Below are 25,115 nucleotides of genomic sequence, written 5' to 3' on the forward strand. Positions count from 1 at the left end.
TTTTGTTAAGGCTGCTCATAGGTATCAAAAATCCTCCGGCAACGGAAGTTTTTGGGCAAAGTCTTCCTTTATTAGGGCTACAAAGCAAATGAAAGAATACAAGTTTATACGTGACAATGGCCCTTATGTTTTAAATCTACTATAAATAACTATTTAGAAAAATTGTATAATACTACCATATTAAAGTTTTGGTAGTTCATTTTTAAAAAGGGGTCAGAGGTAAGTTATATTCTCCCCATTTGTCATTCTCTCTTGGTACCATTCAGTTATTCCATTCCTTACTTCCTTGTTCTCTTCCACCGCCCCAATGCTTTTTTATTTTTACAATTGCTCCTCTCCAACTAAGTATCTTGCAGTAGTTACCTCACCTATATCTTGTTTCTCTTCCTCTGGCAATCCAATTTTAACCCCTAATAAATTTCACATGCCTCCCCTTACACCTATTCTCCGCTCTCTGGAATCTGATCTATTTCCACTCACCAATAAAATCTTTCCTTTCACTAGGAATTCTGCCTGTTCTCTTCCCACCTTCACTCCTTTTTTCCATCTGTGTTAACTAATTCAACCTATCATTTCCCTCCTCTTCCACTTGCTATCCTGTTACATTTCAATCCTAAAATTCATGCTGTCTTCTTTCCTGACTTCCCCCATTGTCATTTTCATGCCTGTTGTTTCTCCATTCTTGGTCCTCTGGCCATCTGTGTTAACACTTCAAACCAGCCACACTTCTTACTTCTGTATGCCTCCTACTTGTCACATTCCTTTTCTTACACTTATCTTTCTTCCACAGTTTCTTTTTTATTTTTACTTCACTCATCTGTCACTCCGCTCTTCCTGTGGTTCCCCATGCGCTAGTCAAATGATCTTTGCTCCTCCTATATAGAAACATCACAAGAGTATCCCCACCTCCAAGCCAGCATACACACCAGGAATGTCCACCTCAATAGCTCAGGTTCCTGTACATGTCGAAAGCCGCTGCAAGACTCATTCACCTTGCCAACCATTCAGTGTCCTCCACCCCTCTCTGACAATCCCTCCACTGGCTTCCACTCACCCAACGAATAAAATTCAAAGTACTAACAATAGTTTACAAAGCCATCCATAACTCTGCCCCCAGCTACATCACTAACCTAGTCCCAAAATACCAACCAAGCTGCTCTCTTCGGTCCTTCCAAGACTTCCTGCTCTCTAGCTCCCTTGTCACCTCCTCCCATGCTCGCCTCCAGGATTTCTCCAGAACTTCTCCCATCCTTTGGAACTCCCTACCCCAATCTGTCCGACTGTCCCCTAATCTATCCATCTTTAGACGATCCCTGAAAACCCTTCTCTTTAAAGAAGCCTATCCTGTTTCTAACTAATACACCATTTTACTTCCTCTATCAGCTCATTCCCCACAGCTATTACCTTCTGTATCAATTGACCCTCCCTTTTTAGATTATAAGCTCTAATGAGCAGGGCTCCCTGATTCCTCTTGTACCAAATTGTAATGTAACTGTAATGTCTGCCTTTATTTTGTGCTGCACAAACTGTTGGCGCTATATAAATCCTGTATAATAATAATAATGTCTAAAGCATCAATTTGAAATGGTTGCTGGAGTCTGATATGACTAAGGCTTTGGCTAACATGTGTTGGCATGGGTTTGGATGTTCCAGATTGCTTATCTATTAACAAATAAAAGTATTGTGAAGCATTGTTATTGGACTCCAGCTCTCTCTTTGAATCTTTGCTCCACTTATCTATCAAACTTCACTCTTCCAACTTGACACTCAACTACAACTCTATTTACCTGCTAACTGTTAATATTTCACTTCTACCCACTTGTCAATCTTTTATTCTTCCCTTTTCCCACAGTTCAGCCCCATTCTTACTTTTAGTCTGGCACCTTCGTTGCAAAAGTTGCAGTTAGTTATAAAAAGATTATTCACAATACACATGTCATTGTTACATCTGAACTCTTATGTTCCTTTATTTACATTGTAGGCCTGATCCACTTTGAAACTCTTGCTTTTTATTCTATCCTACTCACAGCACCAAACCATAGCCAGGAGGTAATTAAATGTCCATAAAACATATTGTGTTACTTATTTATTTTTTTTAAACATTTTTTTATTCAAAGTTTACAAATACATGGGTAAAACAATAGACGTTAAGTAACCTTGTATAACATCATCCAATATCATTGACAATGGTCCATACAAACTATAGTAAGCCAAGTTATGGTGAGATAAGATAAAAGGTAAGGAGGGAAAAAGGGGAAGGGGATAAATTTCAACAGAAACCTATTACAATATTATCCATAGTAAACCCCTTTCTAGTAGTGCTTTTCGAGGTGAGAGGTGATGGTCGCAGTAAACCCAGCACCCCTAATGGGTGCTAACTGTGCTGGGGCTTAAGCCATCAGTCCTACCAAGAAGATTATTCCTTAAATTTTTGCTGGGGCTATGGGAGGTGAGAACCCCAAACAACATAGGTGCGGGAACAGCCGCTACAGTAGCCCAAAGTGAGGTGGGGGTGTCTTGTTAGATGAGAGCATTAATAACAGATATTATATCTTATGACAATGAACATATTATTACTTATGTGAAATATCTCGTGTCACTATAATCCAGTGTAAGCCTCGCATGAATAGTTAGAGATGAGGGTGACGTTTCTAACCCCTAAATCTGTGGTTTCTTCCTCGTATCGAAGAGTGCAAATTTTTTGTGTTACTTATTATCGTGATGGTTTGTAACAGGCCAGGATCCATTTATTATGTGGGTTCTCTATTGATTATACTGTATTTTTCTGTAAGCTCACCGCTGGATCTGCTCTCCATGGAGTCTAGGACATATGCAGAGTAAGTTTCTGGGCCCCACACATTTCCCCTTTATGTCCTTAGGGTGGAGCTTCCTTTAATTAGGAGTTCATACACCTATGTCACTTTTGTTTTTAAAGAAACATACTTAAAATCAAAAAAGTGCATCGGATCTACTACCTCCTGTGTAATACCTGGTCAGCCTCAAGAACGCGGCACTCAGTCTGGGCAGTCTCTGCAAACCTTCATTTACAATCCATGCAAAAAAGCAAGAAAGGCTGGTGCCATGGAGGTCGGCTAAAACATTATTTTATTAATTCAGGTGAACAGCCAAAAAAGCCAATGAGTTTTGGCAATCAGGCCTTAATATCATACAAGTGTTATTCTTATTGCAGCAGACCATGTATGCGGCATTGAAATATAGATATCTCAGATTAAAGGGAATCGGACCACTTTTAAAAAAAACATTGCTTGAGAAGCATTACCAATGCGACCCAGTTGATCCTTCAAGATCAGTGCACAACTTGCTACCAGTGGGGGAGGATTACTATCACAAAGATCAGTGCACAACTTACTACCGGTGAGGGAGAAGGACTATCACCTTCAAATTTTCACTTAAAATCAACTAACGTGCTGTGTTAGAAGGACCATTAAATGTAAAATGTGTGACCTTAATGAAACTGATCCAGACACAAATGCTTGACATTTAGGACATTTAAAAAAAAAACATGTTACTAAATGTAGGCCCTATATATGCTAAAAAGAGTTTGAAAATAAACTATATATATATACATATATATATATATATATATATATACACCGTATTTATCGGCATATAACACGCACTTTTTTCCCCTGGAAATCAGGGGAAAATCGTGGGTGCGTGTTACAGGCCGATCCCCGCCGATTTTGTGTCATCGGAGCGATCGCGGCAATTGCACGACGACATACACAGTCATGGGTAGATTCAAATATGGTGCAGAGACTGCAGGGATCCGAGATACACATACTCGAGTGTTCTCAGCTTTTTTCGGCGCCGCCGTCAGGCCCAGTCCCGCCCTTGGACCTGTGTTATGTCCATCATAGGGTGGCACTGGGCGTGACGGCGGCTCCGAAAAAAGCAGAGAACACTCGGGTATGTGTATCTCGGCTCCAACGAATCCCTGCAGTCTCGGCGCCATATTTGAATCTACCCACGGCTGTGTATGTCGGTGGCGAGTGCACAAAGCTGCACTGACATGGCTGGACTGGGGCAAAGCTGCACGGGCAAAGCTGCACTGGGGCAAGGCTGCACTGGGGCAAGGCTGCACTGGGGCAAAGCTGCACTGACAAGGCTGCACTGACAAAGCTGCACTGACAAAGCTGCACTGACAAAGCTGCACTGACAAAGCTGCACTGACAAGGCTGCACTGACACTGAAAAGGCTGCAGATGGACAGATAAGGCTGCATTGATGGGCATTTTAATGTAGGTTTTTTTTCCTTAAACTTCCCTCCTAAAAGTTTTATTTTCCTTAAAATTCCCTCCTAAACTTGGGGTGCGTGTTATACGCTGATAAATACGATATATATATATATAGATAGATATATAGATATAGATATCTATATCTATATATATATACACATACAGTAGAGAGAGAGAGAGAAGAAAGACAAATCTTGACTGGTTTTGTCTCAATATACTTGTCAGAGAGTTTACATTGTGAGTGTATGATTATCAGTTACAGTTAAGAAAATATAACTGTCTGGAGTTCAAGAGAACCTGTTAATGACAGAAATATGGCAGTTGTTAATGCTGACTTTAAAGAAACAATCTTTATGACAGTAATCCTTATTTTCACAGATATAGCAATAACAGTGATAATAATCAAAAATACATTCCGCACAAAAGCTGTTGATACAATAAACAAAGTTCTAATCACCCACCGCCAATGCACCTTTAGGAAAGACTTCTTTTTATTTAGCTTTTTATTTCCTCAGTTTGTCTAGCAAAACACAAGCAAGCCCTTTGAATGACCAGACTAGGGTAGAAAGTCTCTGCTGCCTTTATTAACTTTATGAATATTTAATTTGTAATTATTATCTTTATGGATCAACTGTAACTCAGCTAGTGTTATTTTTAAAATCCACTCTAATCAAATTTGTTATCCCCTCCAATATTCACTCCCGTGCACCCTTTTTTAGATTGTAATAACTTTCTGAACAAAAGAGCTAAAATACTCTTGTGAATCTTTCACTTTACCCATTAAGGTAAAAGTGACAAGTGCTCTTGATAGTCCACCCAGTCCTTGTGTTGATACTGGCTTTTCCCAAATTCCCTAACTGTCCTCTTTGCCTGCAGGAGCCCTGAGCAGAAAGAACTGTGTAAGCTCAGAGTTGGTCTGTGTCAGTGCTTACACAGGGCTAAAGCCCTTACCTTCCAACATGACAATGCATGGGCCTGGTGATTATCCATTTAAGGCCTCTTTCACACTTATACGACTTGTCCCACGATTTTGTACTGCAAAATCGTATGACAATTCATTCTCCATGATTTTCAATGACTACCATTCATATTGGCACGACTTTAAGTCGTGCCGACTTCAAAGTAGTCCCTGCACTACTTTGGTCCAACTTCCATGCGAGTTGTACTCCATAGACCTCAATATTAAACCCTCAAGTAGCATGCAAATCGTACTTGAATAATATAGACACGATTTCAGTACGACTTTGTAAGCACAAGCTGTCAGCACAAGCCTCACACCATGTATGTTTTCATTTGTTAATGCCAAAGTTGTGGCAAAGTCGTACAAAGTAGTACTGCTCCCAAATCGCTGCAAAATAGAGGCCACGAAATCGCGGTAAAATTGCGCGACTTTGAAGTCGTATAAGTGTGAAAGGGGCCTAAGCCTGCAAACAATTTATAGTTGGAGGACAGACATTTCCTTAAACCCTGAAGAACTTCCAAGGGCTCTGTCAGGAAAATGCAGAAGTAGGGACGGACAGGTGTCTTATCACCATGAGGTGGTATCCAATCAAGAAAAGCTTTACTTTGACATTCTCAAACAACACATGTGATAAAAAAAAATTAAAAATAAGGGAATCCTCTCCCGAAGTAATTATGTGAGTTGCCATTGACGACCTTTTTCTGATTTCTGGATGTCATGCTAATCTATTGGCTTCACTGGCTCACAAGAGGACAAAACCTGGTTTGAGATGCATTGATCATGCTATATTATATGATGCTTCTAAATATGCGTTTGTGTGCATAATAAATTGATATAGTCCTGCACTTATTGTCTATCTGCACTCATCAGATATTCCCTGGATTAACAATCCCAGGTGTTATTACCTATAAATGTCAAATATGCAGTTATGTTTTCTTCATTTAGAAATGCATTTAGCTCTTTTGAGCTGGCCAGATCTACTGAATGGCAGAACAAGTTCCTGGGGAGTCTATTCAACATTTTCACAGCTCTAACTGTGAAAAAATTAAGTGGTTAGACACCGGGCTTAGCTGATACAAATTCAAACATATTAAACATAAATGGGTGAGTCAAAATGAGTACAGGGGACCGAGCCTCAACACAACCGAGCAGTGTCCAACGGGGACTGGCCGGATTACCCTTCAGGCACAGGCACCAAACCACATGAGTGTATCTTATATGTTTTACTTTGAATTCTTTTAATAAATTATGATTTTACAGGCCCCCTGTCATTTTTTCTTCCCATCCATGGAAGATCATCCTAAGTACAGCTGACCTTGGAATAAACCATCTAGGGGTCTTTATTCCCCACAAAGCGCAAGTGACCACTCTAGTGATAGGGGGTCAACGTTTAGGGGTGAGTGTACATCCATGTGGCACCTTTGTCTAAACTCTGAGCATTGGAGCACCAATTATTTATCCAAGCACAAGCACTTTATTTCACATAACATTGTTATAACATTTTATAACATTGTTATGTTTGAGTCACCCATTTATGTTTATTATGTTTGAATTTGTATCAGCTAAGCGTGTTGTCTAACCACTTAATTTCTTAGTGACGCTAGTCAGCTCACATTTACACTCCTGCTGGCAAGTGTTTGTTTATTTGGCTATTTTTCATTTTCTTTGGCGCAAAGAAAATTTGTGTGCTGGGATGACTAGCTCCTCCCATCATTAACACTAAAATTCTCAAAAAACGTAGTCGCGCTCTTGAGCATCTGTGGCACAAGACTAATGTCCCGTACACACGGTCGGACTTTGTTCGGACATTCCGACAACAAAATCCTAGGATTTTTTCCGACGGATGTTGGCTCAAACTTGCCTTGCATACACACGGTCACACAAAGTTGTCGGAAAATCCGATCGTTCTGAACGCGGTGACGGAAAACACGTACGTTGGGACTATAAACGGGGCAGTGGCCAATAGCTTTCATCTCTTTATTTATTCTGAGCATGCGTGGCACTTTGTCCGTCGGATTTGTGTACACACGATCGGAATTTCCGACAACGGATTTTGTTGTCGGAAAATTTTATATCCTGCTCTCAAACTTTGTGTGTCGGAAAATCCGATGGAAAATGTGTGATGGAGCCTACACACGGTCGGAATTTCCGACAACAAGGTCCTATCACACATTTTCCGTCGAAAAATCCGACCGTGTGTACGGGGCATTAGTCTCTCAAAAACTTCAACCAATACAAATCTGCCCTCCAAAAATACTATTCTTTCCTCCACAGTGCCAAGCAAACCTATTTTACAGCTCTAATTGATACCTTCTCATCCAGTCCCCGTAAACTCTTCTCTACCTTCAACTTTCTACTTTGTCCTCTACCGCTTCCACTCACTCACTACCCAGGAGATCGCTAATCACTTCAAAAACAAGATTGATACAATCCGCGATTAAATCTCCACTCTACAGGTATCTCCCCCAGCTAAGACCCCATGTCAACAGGTACAACTGACACTCCCCCTATTCAAATCTGCTACTACAGACGAAGTTGCTAAACTCTTTTCTATCGCCCACCTAACCACCTGTCCCCTTGTCCCCTATTCCTTCTCATATGCGACGGTCGCACTCTGACTCCATCCTACACTCTTTAACCCACATCTTCAATCTCTCCCTGACCTCTGGCATCTTCCCCAATGCTCTAAAACATGCACTGGTCACCCCCATACTTAAAAAGCCGTCCTTGGACCCTACCAATTTTAACAACCTACGCCCTATCTCCTTGCTCCCCTTTTCCTCTAAACTCCTTGAACGCCTGGTTTACAACCAATTAAAGAGTGACCACCTGATTAAAAACAACCTTTTTGATCCCCTTCAATCTGGATTTCGCCCTCAACACTCCACAGAAACTGCTCTTTTAAAAGTAACAAATGACCTACTAACTGCAAAAACCATCGGACACTAATCTGTACTCCTACTTCTGGATCTTTCAGCTGCCTTTGACACGGGTGACCAAGCCCTCGTCCTCAAAAAACTTTACTCCCTTGGTCTCCGTGACTGTGCTCTTCAGTGGCTCTCATCCTACCTAGCCCAACGCACCTTCAGTGTCACTTACAATTCTACTTCCTCCACTTCTCTTCCCTTCTCTGTTGGGGTCCCCCAAGGTTCTGTTCTTGGACCGCTTTTATTTTCAATCTACACCTCTTCCCTGGGTCAGCTGATAGCCTCTCATGGCTTTCAATATCATTTCTATGCTGACGACACACAAATCTATCTCTCCACCCCTCAACTCACTCCATCAGTCTCCTCACGCATCACTAGCTTACTAACCGACATATCTGTATGGATGTCACACCACTTCCTAAAACTCAACTTGTCCAAAACCGAGCTTATAATATTTCCTCCCCCACTTGCCTCTTCCCCTGACTTGTCTGTCAAGAGCAATGGCACAACCATCCACCCATCCCCACATGTCAGGGTACTAGGTGTTATCCTGGATTCTGAACTCTCCTTTCGGCCCCACATCCAATCACTTTCCAAAGCTTGCCGCCTCAACCTCCGCAACATCTCTAAACTACGTCCCTTTCTAACCAATGTAACCACAAAGCTCCTGATTCACTCTCTGCTTATCTCTCGACTACTGCAACTCCATCCTCATTGGCTTACCTTTAAATAGACTATCCCCCCTTCAGTCCATCATGAATGCTGCTGCCAGACTCATCCACCTTACAAACCGCTCAGTGTCTGCTACCCCTCTCTGCCAATCCCTCCATTGGCTGCCACTCGCCCAACAAATTAAATTCAAAATACTAACAATAAGTTACAAAGCCATCCACAACTCTGCCCCCAGCTACATCGCTAACCTAGTCTCAAAATACCAACCTAATCACCCTCTCCGTTCCTCCCAGGACCTCCTACTCTCTAGCTCCCTCATCACCTCCAAATGTATCCACTTTTAGGCGATTCCTGAAAACTTTCCTCTTCAGAGAAGCCTATCCTGCCTCCATCTAACAACTGCACTATTTTCTCCATTAGCTCATTCCCCACAGCTATTACCCTTTTGTATAACTTGACCCGCCCTCCTAGATTGTAAGCTCTAACGAGCAGGGCCCTCTGATTCCTCCTGTATTGAATTGTATTGTACTTGTACTGTCCTCCCTAATGTTGTAAATCGCTGCGTAAACTGTTGGCGCTATATAAATCCTGTATAATAATAATAATAATAATTCAACATAATGTTCTTTAGCAAGGAACATACATTCCACATTAATAATTATGCTACCAAAATGAGTGTGTGCTGTAAATTGCCTTCAGTATTGCTTCTGTCTCTTCTTGCTGGAGCCTACCATTTTGCTGAAGCCCAGAGCCCCTGAGCAGCAGTACATCTTTAGGCTGTCAGTAGATCTGCCTCTTGCGGCTCTGATTTTTAGCACAGTGCTAAAAAATAGAGAGCAACCGAGCATGTGCAGAGCAGTGTGAGACAGTGTATTACTGGATTTTAAACAGTATATGCGCTTATTTGTAATGTATTACATAGCTATACCTGCAAAAAGAGCCTGCCTGAAGTGATCTAGCAGGACTTAATTTTCTGAATAAAGTTCCAATTTAATAATCTGAGCCGTGAAAACATGGACTAGACTACCTCAGGAACTAGTTCTATTTTGCTCAGTTAAATAAATGCTGGATGCATTTCTAAATGAATATAATTAGATATTAAGATTTGCAAGCCTCTGTGTCGAAAGTTAAGTCAGTATTAATACAAAAGCAAACATTTATAAAATTGCAGTTTACCATTTCTTGCATGTGATGGCTGCATTCGTTTTCTCCTTTAGGCTTGCTTTCCTTTATTTTCCCCTGGTGACCCAGCCAGCAAGTCTGTTGTTTTTCAAAAGTACAAATTCTCCTGCAAATTTACCAGTTACAGTGGTTCTAAAGCCTTACCTTTTTTTTTCTTTTTACCGTAATAGAATGCATTACGGTAAAAAGAACTTCTGTTGCAGAGGATCCCCTTCAGCCCCCCCCCCTACACTTACCTGTGCCCGATCCGGGTCTAGGTTTGAGCATGAGAGCAGTGGCTCTCTCAGCTCTGTCCCACCTCAATGGGCAGACTGATAGCAGTGGGAGCCATGGCTCCAACTCCTGTCAAAACCTATATTGATGGAGCAGGGGGCTGGGCCGAGCCTTGCTGTTTGTGTCAATAGACGCAGACATGGTGGCTCAGGAGCGAGCCTGCATGACTATCCCCACAGAAAGTGGGTCTCTATAAAGACACTTGGTGGAAGGGAGGAACCAGAAGCGCAGGCAGGGCACCCAAGAAGAGGAAGATCGGGACTGCTCTGTGCAAAACCATAGCACAGAGAAAGTAAGTAGAACATGTTTGATATTTTATTAAAAAAGAAAACTTTAATATCACTTTAAGAGTGTTGGGACAATCCATTTACCACTGACAGTGGTGTTTATAATGATCCGCATTTATTTATTCATGTAAAACCGATATCCCAAAAGAAAAAAACTGTTGCTGAAACTGCTTAAGTAACTGCAGTGTGAGCTGGAATTTGTTAGTGTATCTAAATCTGCTAGTAGATCTAATGCTCCCCCCCCAGACTGACAAAGATGCTGTCAAAAAGGTGCATCCTGTGGTGTCTGTATAATACAGGTCTGCTATTGGCCAGATCAATAGCCGAAATAAAGAAAACTAATTCAACCACAACATCTAATTATTGGTAAGCTACAAAATATTACATTTTTTTTCAAAATACTGCTTTAAACACATTTGCTTCTCTCCCCACTCAAACAGAATTTAAAAGGAGGTTGACGCAGCTTAAAAAGAGCGAAACATGTAAATAATCAAAACAACATAATCCCTGAGCGATAATGCTCTGCTATTCTAACAGTTTATAGGTGAATTATTTCGATTAAAATGACCATTAGTCATTGTTTTTCTTTTAAGTGATTTTTTAACAAGCACTTCATGGCTTTCACATAGCTGGTTACATGCAAATAGCGTATTTAAACTAATATTGGGCTGAGAGAGGCTGCTGCTTTTCACATGTAGCTGCACACAGAGGGGTTAAGGACAGATGTCCGAGCTTGAACATCCATCAATAACTGCAGCTATCCACTCTATGTGCAGCTATATGCAAACAGCAGCAGCTGCTGTCAGCCTGTCATTCGTTAACCACTTTGTTTTGGATTTTAGGTATTTACATGTTTAAAATGGGGTTTTTTTGCTAGAAAATTACTTAGAACCCCCAAACATTATTGTTTTTTTTTCTAACACCCTAGAGAATAAAATGGTGGTCATTGCAATACTTTTTTTTCACACCGTATTTGCGCAGCGGTCTTACAAGTGCGCTTTAAAAAAAAAAATAAAAAAAAAAAAATCACTTTTTTGAATAAAAAAAAATCAGACAATAGTAAAGTTAGCCCAATTTTTTTTTTTTATATATATATTGTGAAAGATGATGTTACGCCGAGTAAATTGATACCCAACATGTCACGCTTCAAAATTGCGCCTGCTCGTGGAATGGCGTCAAACTTTTACCCTCAAAAATCTCCATAGGCTACGTTTAAAAAATTCTACAGGTTGCATGTTTTGCGTTACAGAGGGGGTCTAGGGCTAGAATTATTGCTCTCGCTCTAACGATTGCGGCGATACCTCACATGTGTGGTTTGACCACCATTTTCGTATGCGTTCGCTTCTGCGCGCGAGCTCGTCGGGACGGGGTTTTTTTTTTTTTTTTTAAATGTATTTTTATTATTTATGTTACATAATTTTATTTATTTTTACACTGTTTAAAAAAAAAAATTGTGTAACTTTTATTCCTATTACAAGGAATGTAAACATCCCTTGTAATAGAAAAAAGCATTACAGGACCTCTTAAATATGAGATCTGGGGTCAAAAAGACCTAAAATGCAATAAAAAAAAAACATTGAAAAAAATGTGCCTTTAAGACGTATGAGCGGAAGTGACGTTTTGACATCGCTTCCGCCCAGCAGTGTCATGGAGACGAGTGGGTGCCATCTTAGCCTCACTCGTCTCCAGGCACAGCAGGGAGACAGACGCGATCGCCTCCGCCGATACCGACGCCACCAATAAAAGTGATCTTGCGGCGAATCCGCCGCAGAGACCACTTTTATCTGAAAGCCGACCGCCGCATGAAAACGGGGATACTGGGGTTATGGCAGCTAGCTGCTGCCATAACAACGATATCCGCCCTCCAAACTTTGGACGTACATCGGCGTGCGGCTGTCGGCAAGTGGTTAAATAGGCCACTATTCACATATACAGTAACCATACACAGAGCGGTTAGCTGTTGATGGATCTCTGAGCCTGGACGCAGTCAGCTGCATTCAGGCTCGGACATCTGTCCTTAACCACAACTAACCGCTTTGTGTGCGGCTGCATGAGAACAGCAGCGGCTGCTTTCAGCTTGTCATTAGTTTAAATAGGCTGAGCAGCTGCTGCTAATCACATGTCTCAGTCATTCCAGTGGCAAGAATCCGCTGATTTGGAATTTGGCGGCCACGTATAACTGGTCATATGAAAGAGCCCTGAGATTTCCTTGCCTTTCTTTTTGCATATACAGGAAGTCCCCGAGTTACGAACTCAATAGGGACTGTAGGTTTGTTCGTAAGTTGAAGTTGTTCGTAAGTCACAACACTGCATTTGTAAGTGTAACTTCCGGTAGGAACACTGCATTTGTAAGTGTAATTGCCGCCTGTGCATGGATGTGGCATGTTGCGGGCGCTTGTTATGTTATCTGGGGTGTAGTACAGCAGTGTGGAATGTGTCTGGAGGTGCTTGAAAGGTATCCAGGATCCCTGTGGAGCACAAGTGGCCGGCATTTGAGGCCATTCATAAGTAGGAGTCGTTCGTAACTCAGGGACTGCCTGTACAAGTGTTTAAAAAGCAATGGCGATGGACATATTTTTTTTAAAAAATTGGACATACATTGAAAAAAAATTGTAACCGCTTTAAATACATGATGCTGCAACTCTTATGAGAACGTTTACGTACCCCTTACTCAATCTGCAACTCCATGATATTTTTGGATCCTTCTCTGGCTTTACCATTCAGCTGAGCAATGCTCAGACTAACCATCAAGAAGAAAGGGAAGAGGATCTTAGCAAATTACCAAGATCTCACAGTAAAGATATTTTGAAACATAAAGAGAAAACTGTGTTACCCAAGTAACTTTGAACTGCAGAAGCCATATGCTTTAGATTGTGACAGCCTTTATAGGGTAGCCATGTTTTACAGATACACTGCTTGGTTATAGTGGGAATGTTTGAGTATTAAAATGGAAAAACAATAATACTAACAGCTTGTGACAGCATGTTAAACAATGCTGGGAAAAGCAATAAACATGACATACATATACAAAATATGGGCTTGGTAGACTGTCACATTTGCCTTGGTCAGGAGGGGTGTCAATTCCACAGATTTTAAGGAATACATTTTTCTTCCAAAGATTCCATCCAGTGTTCCGTGACAATGAGGCAGCTGCTATCACTTAGCTCCAGTATGATACCCACTGCAGGGGACAGTGGAAACATAAAAATTGCTTTCTAAAGCATTCTTCAAAAAACAACAGACTTTTCTTATTACTCTGTCCACCACAAACTAGTCACTCTCTCAATTTCCTTTTTTAAAGGTCAGAGCTACAGACTTCAAATGTATGCATTGAAGTCATAAAGTATCACTATGTGCTTACAGAATGAACATTAGTTCGAAGACTGTTCTAGAACAAACTGTCTGTGTAGGCTGTGTAATTTTTATTGTTTTATTTATTTGATTTGCTACATTAATGTTCTATAACTATCTCAACTAGTGATACAGAAGCAAATCTAATACCCCCCAAAATGCAACAAAATAAAATAACTGGCCGAAGATACAGATCTAAAACATCAATTAAAAAACAATAGTCATATGACAGTGTTAATAATTAGGTTATAGAAACCAAATATAAGAAATCACATTTAATGCTATGAGATAAAATGTGTAATTACACACAACCACATGGGAATGGAGAAAACCAATATAGCTGTATCTAGCTGCCACTTCAGACCACTGAATAGTAACACCATGATCAGCTGATGCAAAACATGGGTCAAAATAAACATCTAATGCCGCGTACACACGAGCGGACTTTATGTCAGACTTTGTCTGGCGGACTTTACAACGGACTTTCCGAATGAACGGACTTGCCTACACACGATCAACCAAAGTCCGACGGATTCGTACGTAATGACGTACGACCAGACTAAAACAGGAAGTTCATAGCCAGTAGCCAATAGCTGCCCTAGTGTCGGTTTTTGTCCATCGGACTAGCATACAGATGAGTGGACTTTTCGACCGGACTGGAGTCCGTCGGACAGATTTGTAACATGTTTCAAATCTGAGTCCGTCAAACTTTTGAGAAAAAAAAGTCTGCTGGAGCCCACACACGATCGAATTGGCTGTAGATGTTTAGCACAGAGAACTAGCATCCAGACCTGGTTGGTGACATTAAGGGTCCTGTTAAGTTGATTCCAACCAAAACACTAAAAACAACTATCTTCAACACCAAGAAAATTGTAACCAAGAGTGGGAAGACCAAGAATGACTAAATGAAATGATGCTGAAAGTAAAAACAGAAGTCTGGACTTCAAACTAGAACTTAGTCTTCTAAATTTCTTTTGCATTGTAATAGGCAAATTGGCTTAAACTTGACAACCAACTGACCTGACAAATGCTGACTTAAATGGGTACTAATCAAGACCAGTTATCACATCACTCAACTGGTAAGGGTTTGGTCATAAATAATGACTGTGACTTCTTTTTGAGGCTTATGCAAATAAACCTGACTTGTAAAATACCAATTTAAAAGACTAATTTTCCCACCTTCACTCTACTGTTAACAACAGGATTCCAGTGCAACTGAATGACAACCCAAAGCGCAGAAACACATTAATCAGAAAAACATGCGGCACAGTGGTGTAGTGGGTAGCACTTTCGCCTAGCAGTAAGAAGGGTCGCTGGTTCGAATCCCAACCACGACATTACCTGCCTGGAGTTTGCATGTTCTCCCTGTGCCTGCGTGGGTTTCCTCTGGGTACTCTGGTTTCCTCCCACACTCCAAAGACATGCTGGTATGTTAATTGGATCCTGTCTAAATTGTCCCTAGTATGTATGAATGTGAATTAGGGACCTTAGATTGTAACCTCCTTGAGGGTAGGGACTGATGTGAATGTACAATGTATATGTAAAGCGCTGTGTAAATTGACGGCGCTATATAAGTATCTAAAATAAATAAATAAAAACATGCTGTGTGTATTTTTTGTCTATTTTTGTGCATTGGCAGTTTTTAAAGTGAACACACATGAATTGTTAGTTAGTTGTACAGAATTTAATTAACATTATGCTGACCGGAGCTAAATAACATAGAATAAAGATTTATCACCCAAGGCAAACAAAGTACAGAGTGCAGCAGCAGTGAAAAATTCAACACTACGTTCATACACTGACTTCTAAACTTCCCGCTCTGCAGGTCAAATGCAGAACTGTGTTAATATGAAACATGCCCAGTTAACAGTTCTTATATTTGAATCTCTTTTAAATAAAAATGTTGCGAGTGTAATGATAAATGTGGCACAAATGTGTGCAAAAATGTTACAGATGTATGGATTTCTAAAGCAATGAATCCTTTGATACACGAGAAGCAGAGAGATTTACCCTGGATAGGTGACATTGGCTCTAGGCCATGCATATTCCTACCTCAGAGGTCTATCCAGATGCAGATAGGGATTACACAATATTCTCTTCTAGTGCATACATGGTAGAAGTGTTCAGAAAAATTACAAAGGTTTAAAACTGGTTTAAAACTGGTCATATACTGTACATTACAATGCTATTGTACAATTGATATAGAATCTACTTTTATCAACACAATGTAATAAGAGGGCTTTCATAAATAAGTCATTTAGTTTTTATCAGCCAGGCTATTCTACACTAAAGTGGTTGGCAGATCTTTAGGAAATTGTGCAATCAGATTCTAACATACAGTATATGGCAAACTAAAAGATCCTAAAGAGTGTTAAATAAAGAGGTAGCTTCTATGGAATATGCTGTGTACACTGAGCAGATAATAAAATGGTCAGTGACCATTACCTACTTACCATTCTTACTAAACAGTATAAGACATTGTTCTGAACATAAAGGAAACCTTACTTGAACGAAATATGAAGGCTGCCACTACAGACCCCCTTCTGAAAATATCTAGCTGTTACACAGACAATCTGACGGTAGGGCCTACCACCCTACTATGGATGAATTAGACTACCCTTGGCTTATGTCAAAGATCAGTGCTCGTTTCATTCTCCAAGTGTTCTTCAGAAGACAATTTAAAGGACAGGTGACAAAAACAATATTGTCATCAGTTCCACATAAGAAAGTAGGTTGAATTAAGCATTTCTGAGTAAATCCACAATGGCAATGGCAGTATGGTTTGAGAGATCTAACTACTGTGATTCCAAACATCTTAAACATCCTGGGAGAGGACAAACACATACAAAAAGTGGATCTAAAATGAATTCACCCTTTTGCCTTCCACTTTTGTACATAGGAATATTTCTGCATGCTGTGGCCAACCTCTTATAGTGATAGAGAACTATACAAGTTTGTTTTCCAGAATAAACATTTGTTTCTATTTGTGTAAAGTTGTGTAAAGATGGCAGCAGATACTTTAATAAGTTAAACCACCGGGATAAAGGTTTATCACTCATTTAAATATACTTTAATGAAAATGCCTTTCAATAGAAAATACCCTTGGGTTATAAACATATATATCGAAATTTGGCAGGATTCATTGGCTAGATTTCACTTTCTGCTATTATAAGGTTATGTTTGTGTAATCTAAATTAAGATGAAAACATCAGAATATTAGCTTATAAACTGACATATCCATTATTGCTTCCCTTGCAATCTTGGAGTTGTCCTTTTGGCACACAGCATGGAAAACTGAGCTACAGCACACAAAAAAAAAAAAAAAAAAAAAAAAACTAAGATGTTTAATGCAAAGAAGCAGTAAGTTCTGCACTAAGAATATTTCAGACTGCAGAGAGAATACATTGGCAAATTCAGACCTCAGGTATTCAGCATCTAGGGCAGTGATGGCTAACCTTGGCACCCCAAATGTTTTGGAACTACATTTCCCATGATGCTCAACTACACTGCAGAATGCATAAGCATCATTGGAAATGTAGTTCCAAAACATTTGACGTGCCAAGGTTCACCTCACTGATCTAGGGTAACACTAAGGCAAGGTTCACATTTGTGCGTGTGCAGGAGAGCTTGTAAATCACACGTGTTCCCGCACTCACATACATCCACACACAAAATGGGCTGCTTTCAGAAAACACATGGGGTGCCATTAACTTTTAAAGTCACCCCCAAACACTGAAAAATATTCTGCTTCCCATTTCCCACACATGGAAATACATGATGCCAAAGCACAATGCAGTATCTGTGCAGCCAAGTTTTTAAAACGGTGCAGGGACCTCTTTCATGCAGAAAAATTCAAATATTTAGGCTGCTGTGCCTATGTAAACATGGCATGCAGAGCTGCACAGATGTGAACCTGGGGTCATGCTGTGAGAAATGAGCATCAAACACGTAGTGCCTTAATAGGTTTGTGCCCCAGTGTATACCTGTTTCCTGGGAATGGTTTTGGTTTTTGCATTGCCTTTTCTAAAATCCAGTGACCTACATAATTTCCATTGATAAAAAAACAGTACCAATATGCTACGTTACATGACATTTTGTTATGGACTAGAAAATATGTATGTATGTTTCATGGCATGTGTTAAGAATGAATTTTCTTTCATTTGCAAAACCATGCAAGTCCTGCCTGTAAGTTATACAACAGTTTATTTGAATTGACGTTTTCATTTACCGATGGGCTGAAAATAAAAGATCTCTCATAAGAATTTAACTGAACGGTTCACTAGGAAATTAAATACCAGACCTAATAAGAACCCTCTCAGGGTAGCAACTGAATCCTAGTAAGAACCAGATTATTATATTATGTATTTAAGACCAGCTTACTGATCTCACATTTTGTGACCTTCACTCTAGATGAAAGTTGCTAGTCCCCCTGGGTGATTTAGGTTCATTAAAGGATAAGTTCCCCTTCAAGAAAAAAAAAATGTACATGTTTTTGCAGTAAAAAAAAGTATATGTGCATTTATTATTTTTTCCTGCAGGAGCCTGGAAAGCATTGCACCCCTGCAGGGCTAAATGCACTACAAGAGCACTCATCATTGCCCTCGCAGTCCATTCAGGACTATAAGCTGTCAGCCGCGGGGGGATGGTACTTGTAGTTCTTTCATTCACAGGAAACTGAGCTAGCTCGCACAACAAGCAGCTTTCTATGGGGGCACTCGCTGAAGAGGAGGAGCCAGGAGTTCCGGAGGGGGACCCCCAAAGGAGGAGGACTAGGGCTGCTCTACCGTTGCAGAGAACAGGTTAGTATGACATGTTTTCATTATTTTATTTAAAAAAGTCAAAGCTTTACAATCATGTTAATGCTCTAACAGTAAAGATCCCCTTATGCAGTCTAATGCCCTGTACACACGGTCGGATTTTCCGACGGAAAATGTGTGATAGGACCTTGTTGTCGGAAATTCCGACCGTGTGTGGGCTCCATCACACATTTTCCATCGGAATTTCCGACACACAAAGTTTGAGAGCAGGCTATAAAATTTTCCGACAACAAAATCCATTGTCAGAAATTCTGATCGTGTGTACACAAATCCGACGCACAAAGTGCCACACATGCTCAGAATAAATTAAGAGACGAAAGCTATTGGCTACTGCCCCGTTTATAGTCCCGACGTACGTGTTTTACGTCACCGCGTTCAGAACGATCGGATTTTCCGACAACTTTGTGTGACCGTGTGTATGTAAGACAAGTTTGACCCAACATCCGTGGATTTTGTTGTCGGAATGTCCGATCAGTGTCCGACCGTGTGTACAGGGCATTAGAGTCACCATTTTAATGATTTGTACAGTATCTCAAGATAAAAACTCATCTTAACCACTTCCCTACCCGCCCATAGTCATATGACGTCCACAGATGGGATCTCCCATCCTGGGTGGACGTCATATGACGTCCTGGGATTCCCGGCCGTCTAGGGGGCGCGCGCGCGCCCGCCGCGTTCCTCGGGACCCGGTGCGTGTGCCCGGCGGCCGCGATGTCCGCCAGGCACCCGCGATTGCCCGTTAACCGGGCCGGCATGTGGATCTGTGTGTGTAAACACACAGATCCACAGCCTGTCAGCTCTGAGGAGAGCGATCTGTGTTCCCAGAACGGAGGAACACAGATCGGTCTCCTCCCCTAGTGCGTCCCCTCCCCCTTCAGTTAGAATCATTCCCTAGGAAACATATTAACCCCTCCCCGCCCCCTAGTGGTTAACCCCTTCACTGCCTGTCACATTTACACAGTAATCAATGCAATTTTATAGCATTAATCGCTGTATAAATGTGATTGGTCCCAAAAATGTGTCAAAAGTGTCCGATGTGTCCGCCATAATGTCGCAGTCACCAAAAAAAATCGCGATCGCCGCTAAAAAAAATAAAAAAATATTTTTTTTAAAAAAATGCCATAAATCTATCCCATATTTTGTAGATGCTATAACTTTTGCGCAAACCAATCAATATACGGTTATTGCGATTTTTTTTACCAAAAATATGTAGAAGAATATGTATCGGCCAAAACTGAGGAAAAAATGTGTTTTTTAAAAAAAAAATTGGGATATTTATTATAGCAAAAAGTAAAAAATATTGTGTTTTTTTCAAAATTGTCGCTCTTCTTTTGTTTATAGCGCAAAAAATAAAAACCGCAGAGGCGATCAAATACCACCAAAAAAAAGCTCTATTTGTGGTGAAAAAAAGGACGTCAATTTCTTTTTGGGTACAACGTCGCACGACCGCGCAATTGACGTTTAAAGTGCGACAGTGCTGAAAACTAAAAATTGGCCTGGGAAGGAAGGGGGAGAAATTGCCCGGTATTGAACCGGTTAAACTCCTCTCCAGGAAGAACAAGTTTAATTTTTGTAGCAATTCCTCATGACTAAGCTCTCCCACCAGCCCCCTTATTAGCTTTATTGCTGTTCTCTGAAATCTCTCCATTTTAAAGACATCCTTCCTGAGGATTGAGGACCAAAACTGGACAGTGTACTCAAGATGTGAACCAGGGATTTCTAAAATGGTAAAATTATAGTTTTATCTCTTGAGTAAACCCTTTTAAATGCATGTTGAAAATATGCTAGCTAAACTTGCTGTAGCTTGGCATTGCATGCTATCGCGAGATCTACTAGGACTCCCGATTCTTTTTCCATCCTCGATTCCCCAGAGGTTCTTCATCTAACAAGCAACCTGCATTAATATTTTTAGTTCCCAAGTGCACTACTTTACTGCCCACCCCTCTATTTTAATTAGGTCTTCTTGTAAAGTTGCTATATTCTGTTGAGTGAAGTTATTGCCCTACTTTAGCATTGTTTCAAGATTGTAAGCTCTAACGAGCATGGCCTTCGTATTCCTCCTGTATGGAATTGTATTGTTTGCCTTCACATTGCAAAGCGCTGTGCAAACTGTTGGTGCTATATAATTCCTGTATAATAGTAATTGTATCATCATCAGAAAACACTGAGATTGAACTTTTATTATTACAATTTCTATATAATTTATCAAGTTTAACAAAACTGGCCCCAGGACAGAGCTCTGGGGCACACCACTACAATGCTAGACAATTCAGAAAACAAGCCATGAATCAATTGATGTGTTCCTGCAACCAGGTTTCTATACAGGTACATACCCGGTCATCAATGCCAAGCGGTCCTGGCTCCTCCCCCCTGCCAAGTTCTGCCAATTGCAAGCCTCTAGCTATGGGGGCACTTGAGCAATGTCCCAAGACATTGTCCATTCACACACAGAGCGCAGCTTGCCCCCGCTCTTTTTTCCTCATTGGCTTTACTGGCTGTGATTGACAGCAGCCAATGGCTCCCGCTGCTGTGAGAGTCAATGAGGAGAGAGAGGTCAGGAAGAGCTGCTGCTCTCATGCACATCGCTGGATCAAGATGGGGCTCAGATAAGTATACTATTGATGTTGGGCTGACTGGTCTGTAGTTTTTTTGGAATACTGTTGTTAAAATCTATTAATAATGATCAGGCTATAACATAGCTAAGTTATTTCAAAATTCTTGTGGGAAAGCCATCTAATCCTGGTGATTTATTCACATTACAGTTTTCTAGTCTTTTTTGAACACTGGTTTCTGTCAGCCACAATGGTACATTCAATATAATGTTATTAGCATTACTGTCATAGTTATTATACCCCTCCTTCTTGTTCATATAAACTGAGAAGATACCTTCAAAAGTTCCTCCTCCACTGGCATAACTATCTCCCATCTCCATTAGAAAAAACAGCTTCCCATTCTTTAAAGTGGTTGTTAAGCCACTCTCACTACTTTATACTACCAGCTCTGTTTCTTAATGCTGTGTCCCCCCGTGTGTGTGATTTCTAAAAAAAATGCTGATTATACCTCATTTCAGAGCGCCGATCAGCGCTCACGTGACCGGCTGTCTCTCTCCTCTCTCCCCGTCTGACTGTTAGATCGGACAAGGCCGAGATTCCCCCACTAATGTCAATCGGGAGGAAAGGAGAGTAGGATTGAGTCGGCCGGTCACCTGAGTGCCGATCGGCGCTCTGAAATGAGGTATAATCTGCATTTTTTTATAAATCACACACACAGGGGACACAGCATTGAGAGACAGAGCGGCTAGTATGAAAATGTACATGTTATTTTAGCAGCAGGAAGGGTTGGGGGGGGGGGGGCGAGCACTGTCACGGGCTGACAGGGAGGGGAGGGGAGAAAGGAGAGCAGACAGGACACAGCAGATGGCGGAGGCATGTAAACTGATCACGGTGTCAGGGCTCAGCAGCCATGATGAACCATGGTCAGTTTACAGAGGGGAGTGTAGAAACTGGCAGGATCAGCCAGGTTTTTTATGTTATACAGGGGGCCAAATTACACAGAACAAGCATTGTGCTGTGTAACATGCTTTAAAGGGACAGGATCCATTTTCTTTTCTTTAGGGTAACAAACGCTCTCTGTACACTGCATTCTACTAAAATAATCAGCTTTCCTCCACAAACTTACCTGTGTAGAATAGGCCCACTTTGTCAATATTAAGAGAAAAATAGTAATAGCAAAATAGTACTAACCTTTGCGTCATCTTGGCCAAATTTTTTCAGCGATTTCCTGACATAGTCAATGAAGCCTGCTGACTTGGAGAATATCTTTCCAACACGTTGGTCACTGCAAGAACAATCATGTTATTTCAGTTAAACAATTTCTAATACTTTTTAAGCAAAATGAGAATAAAAAGTAATACTAAATAATCACATTGTACAATGTGCAATCTTTCCTTAACCTGTTCCCACTGGCCATACGTATATTTGCGGCCGCTGGGCAGGTGGGTTTTAACGCCAAGTGGCTGAATATATGCATCCATGGGGAACGGTTTTCTGTGTGGGGAGCACTCACTGTGCGCCCCGAGCGCAATAACTATGATGTTCCTGATGCATACTTGTGATCAGGAGCTTCCGATCATGTTACCACTGTGACAGTCAATCACACTAGTCATAGTTACAAAGTTGTTACGGTTGAAAAAAAAAAAACATGAGTCTGTCCAGTTCAACCTGTGTAGGTGTGTTTAAGCATTATGCCCCTACTATTTCCCAAATCCCTGAACATTGTGCTCAATAAGATGTCCATCTAAGCATTTTTTTAAATTAGCTACATTAACCACTGCAACCACTGATTGTGGAAGGAAGTGCCACATACTTACTGCTTTAAAAGTAAAAAAAAAAAACTCACGCAGTTAAAGGTTAAATCTTTTCTTGACCAACATTATTGAATGTCCACGTATCTTCATGAGTGACCTGAAACTGAATAGTTTTCTCCCAATGCTGGAATCAACATTAGGATATTTAATATATCCCTATCTTATCTCCTCTTTTGTGTCTCTTCTCCAGGATGAATAAGTTTAATGCTCGTAGTCTTTCCTCGTAACTTAGATGCTCCAGCTCTCTTATTAGCTTTCTTGACCTTCTCTGGACTCTCCAGTTCCAGCACATCCTTCCTGAAGCATGGTGACCAGAATTGGACAGCATACTCAAGATGTGGCCAAACCAAAGATTTGTAAAGTGGTAGAATTATAGTTTTGTCTCCTGAGTAAATACCTTTCTTAATGAATGCTAATATTCTGCTGGCCTTGCTTGATGCAGCTTGGCATTGCATGCTATTGCTGAGTCTGTCATCAACTAGGACCCCCAGATCTTTTTCCATCCTGGATTCCCCCAGAGGTTCCCCTCCTAGTGTGTAACTTGCATTCATATTTTTAACCCCCAAGTGCATCTCTTTACATTTCCCTACATTGAACCTGGTTTGTCATGTGTTTGCCCGCCCCTCTAATTTATTGAGGTCTTCCTGTAGAGTTTCAATATCCTGTTGTGAAGTTATTATCCTGCTTAACTTTGTATCATCCACAAATACTGAGGTTGAACTGTTTATACCAACTGTTATGTCATTTATGTACAAGTTAAAAACAGAATTGGTCCCAGGACAGAGCCCTGGAGTATCCCACTTATAACTGCAGACCATTCAGAATATATGTTATTTATCACCACTATTTGGGTGCGCCCCTGTAACCTGTTTTCTCTCCAGGTACATACACTATCGTTGATGCCCACAGACCACTATTGCTGTATGTCATATGATTGGAATGCCTGCTTCCCCACATATAAATTCTCTTAAAGAGCTGGGGGCAGCGACAGTGGCAAAGTGTTAACATGATTTTCCAAATTGAACAAAAATGTGACCTCTGCTGGAGACCTCCTCCAACTTAAATGAGTTTTCTATAGACATGTAATTATCCACTTTTGACAGAACCATCAATTCTAACTCCAATTTTGACTGACATGCCACTGTCATGTAAAAGTTGTGAAAAAGAGAACTGCTGTAAGAAACATAAATACATGGGCTGCCACAACAGACTTTTGTCTGAATGTCTTAATTACCTGTGTTTGGCATTAATATTTTCTAAGCCATTGATCGGGAATAGATTTACAGCAAGTGAAGTCAAAATTCTTGATCTGCATACATGGTCCGCAAAGTATCTCAATGCATTAAAGTCCATTTATAGGAGAAAGAGACAAAAACGAGGATTGTAAAGTCCAGTAATAATGTTCCAGTGTAATGTAGTGTAATGTTGTAATAATGTTTTATCAGGTTAGAAATAGCTGATAGATAGGACTTAAGGTCGATTCACACCAGACGCAGTCCAGTGCATAAAAAACGCATGGGCAGTAGATTATATGGGTTCTAATGGACTAGTCCAACAATTCCAGGAAACTTTGAAAAAAAGAAGAGGGAAAAACATAAAAAATGGAGTGGAACGCAGCAAAACACTTAAAACAAGTTAGCATGCAGAAACACATCTGAACTACGTTTCTGTGATATGAAACGGCCCTTAGTCCACAGAGCATAGTTATATGATAATGGGAAAAAGGCTACTGTTGTTTGAAAAGGTGATACAAGAGGGAAAACCCCCCCTTAGTAAAACAACTAAGAGCAGAGGTGCAACTATGAATCATTGGTTGCCATAGCACAATTTTATAGTGTCTGCTTTGTGGGCTGCTATGACTTTTGTTATGCCACTGACTAAGCAGTGGTCAATTGTTATTTTTGCCCTAGCAACTTGTTTAATACCACTTCCAAAGTTATTGTCTCCCCCACTCAATTCATTAAAAAAAACGTTATAAGAAACAAAGGAAATTTTTAACAATATAAGAATCATTTTTTTTT

The 25,115-nt window shown here is 40.6% G+C and overlaps 1 protein-coding gene across 1 annotated transcript in view; it reads right to left on the reverse strand.

The window, feature by feature from the left end:
- The window catches only part of METTL25 (methyltransferase like 25), a 395,084-nt gene that overhangs the window by 112,397 nt on the left and 257,572 nt on the right, over positions 1-25,115 (reverse strand). The window contains exon 11 of the mRNA XM_073620219.1: positions 22,472-22,565. Within this exon, the coding sequence (XP_073476320.1) occupies positions 22,472-22,565 (94 nt within the window). The remainder of the gene's footprint in view (positions 1-22,471; positions 22,566-25,115) is intronic.

Source organism: Aquarana catesbeiana, linkage group LG03 (assembly GCF_042186555.1).
Source record: "Aquarana catesbeiana isolate 2022-GZ linkage group LG03, ASM4218655v1, whole genome shotgun sequence".
NCBI classification, from domain to species: Eukaryota; Metazoa; Chordata; class Amphibia; order Anura; family Ranidae; genus Aquarana; species Aquarana catesbeiana.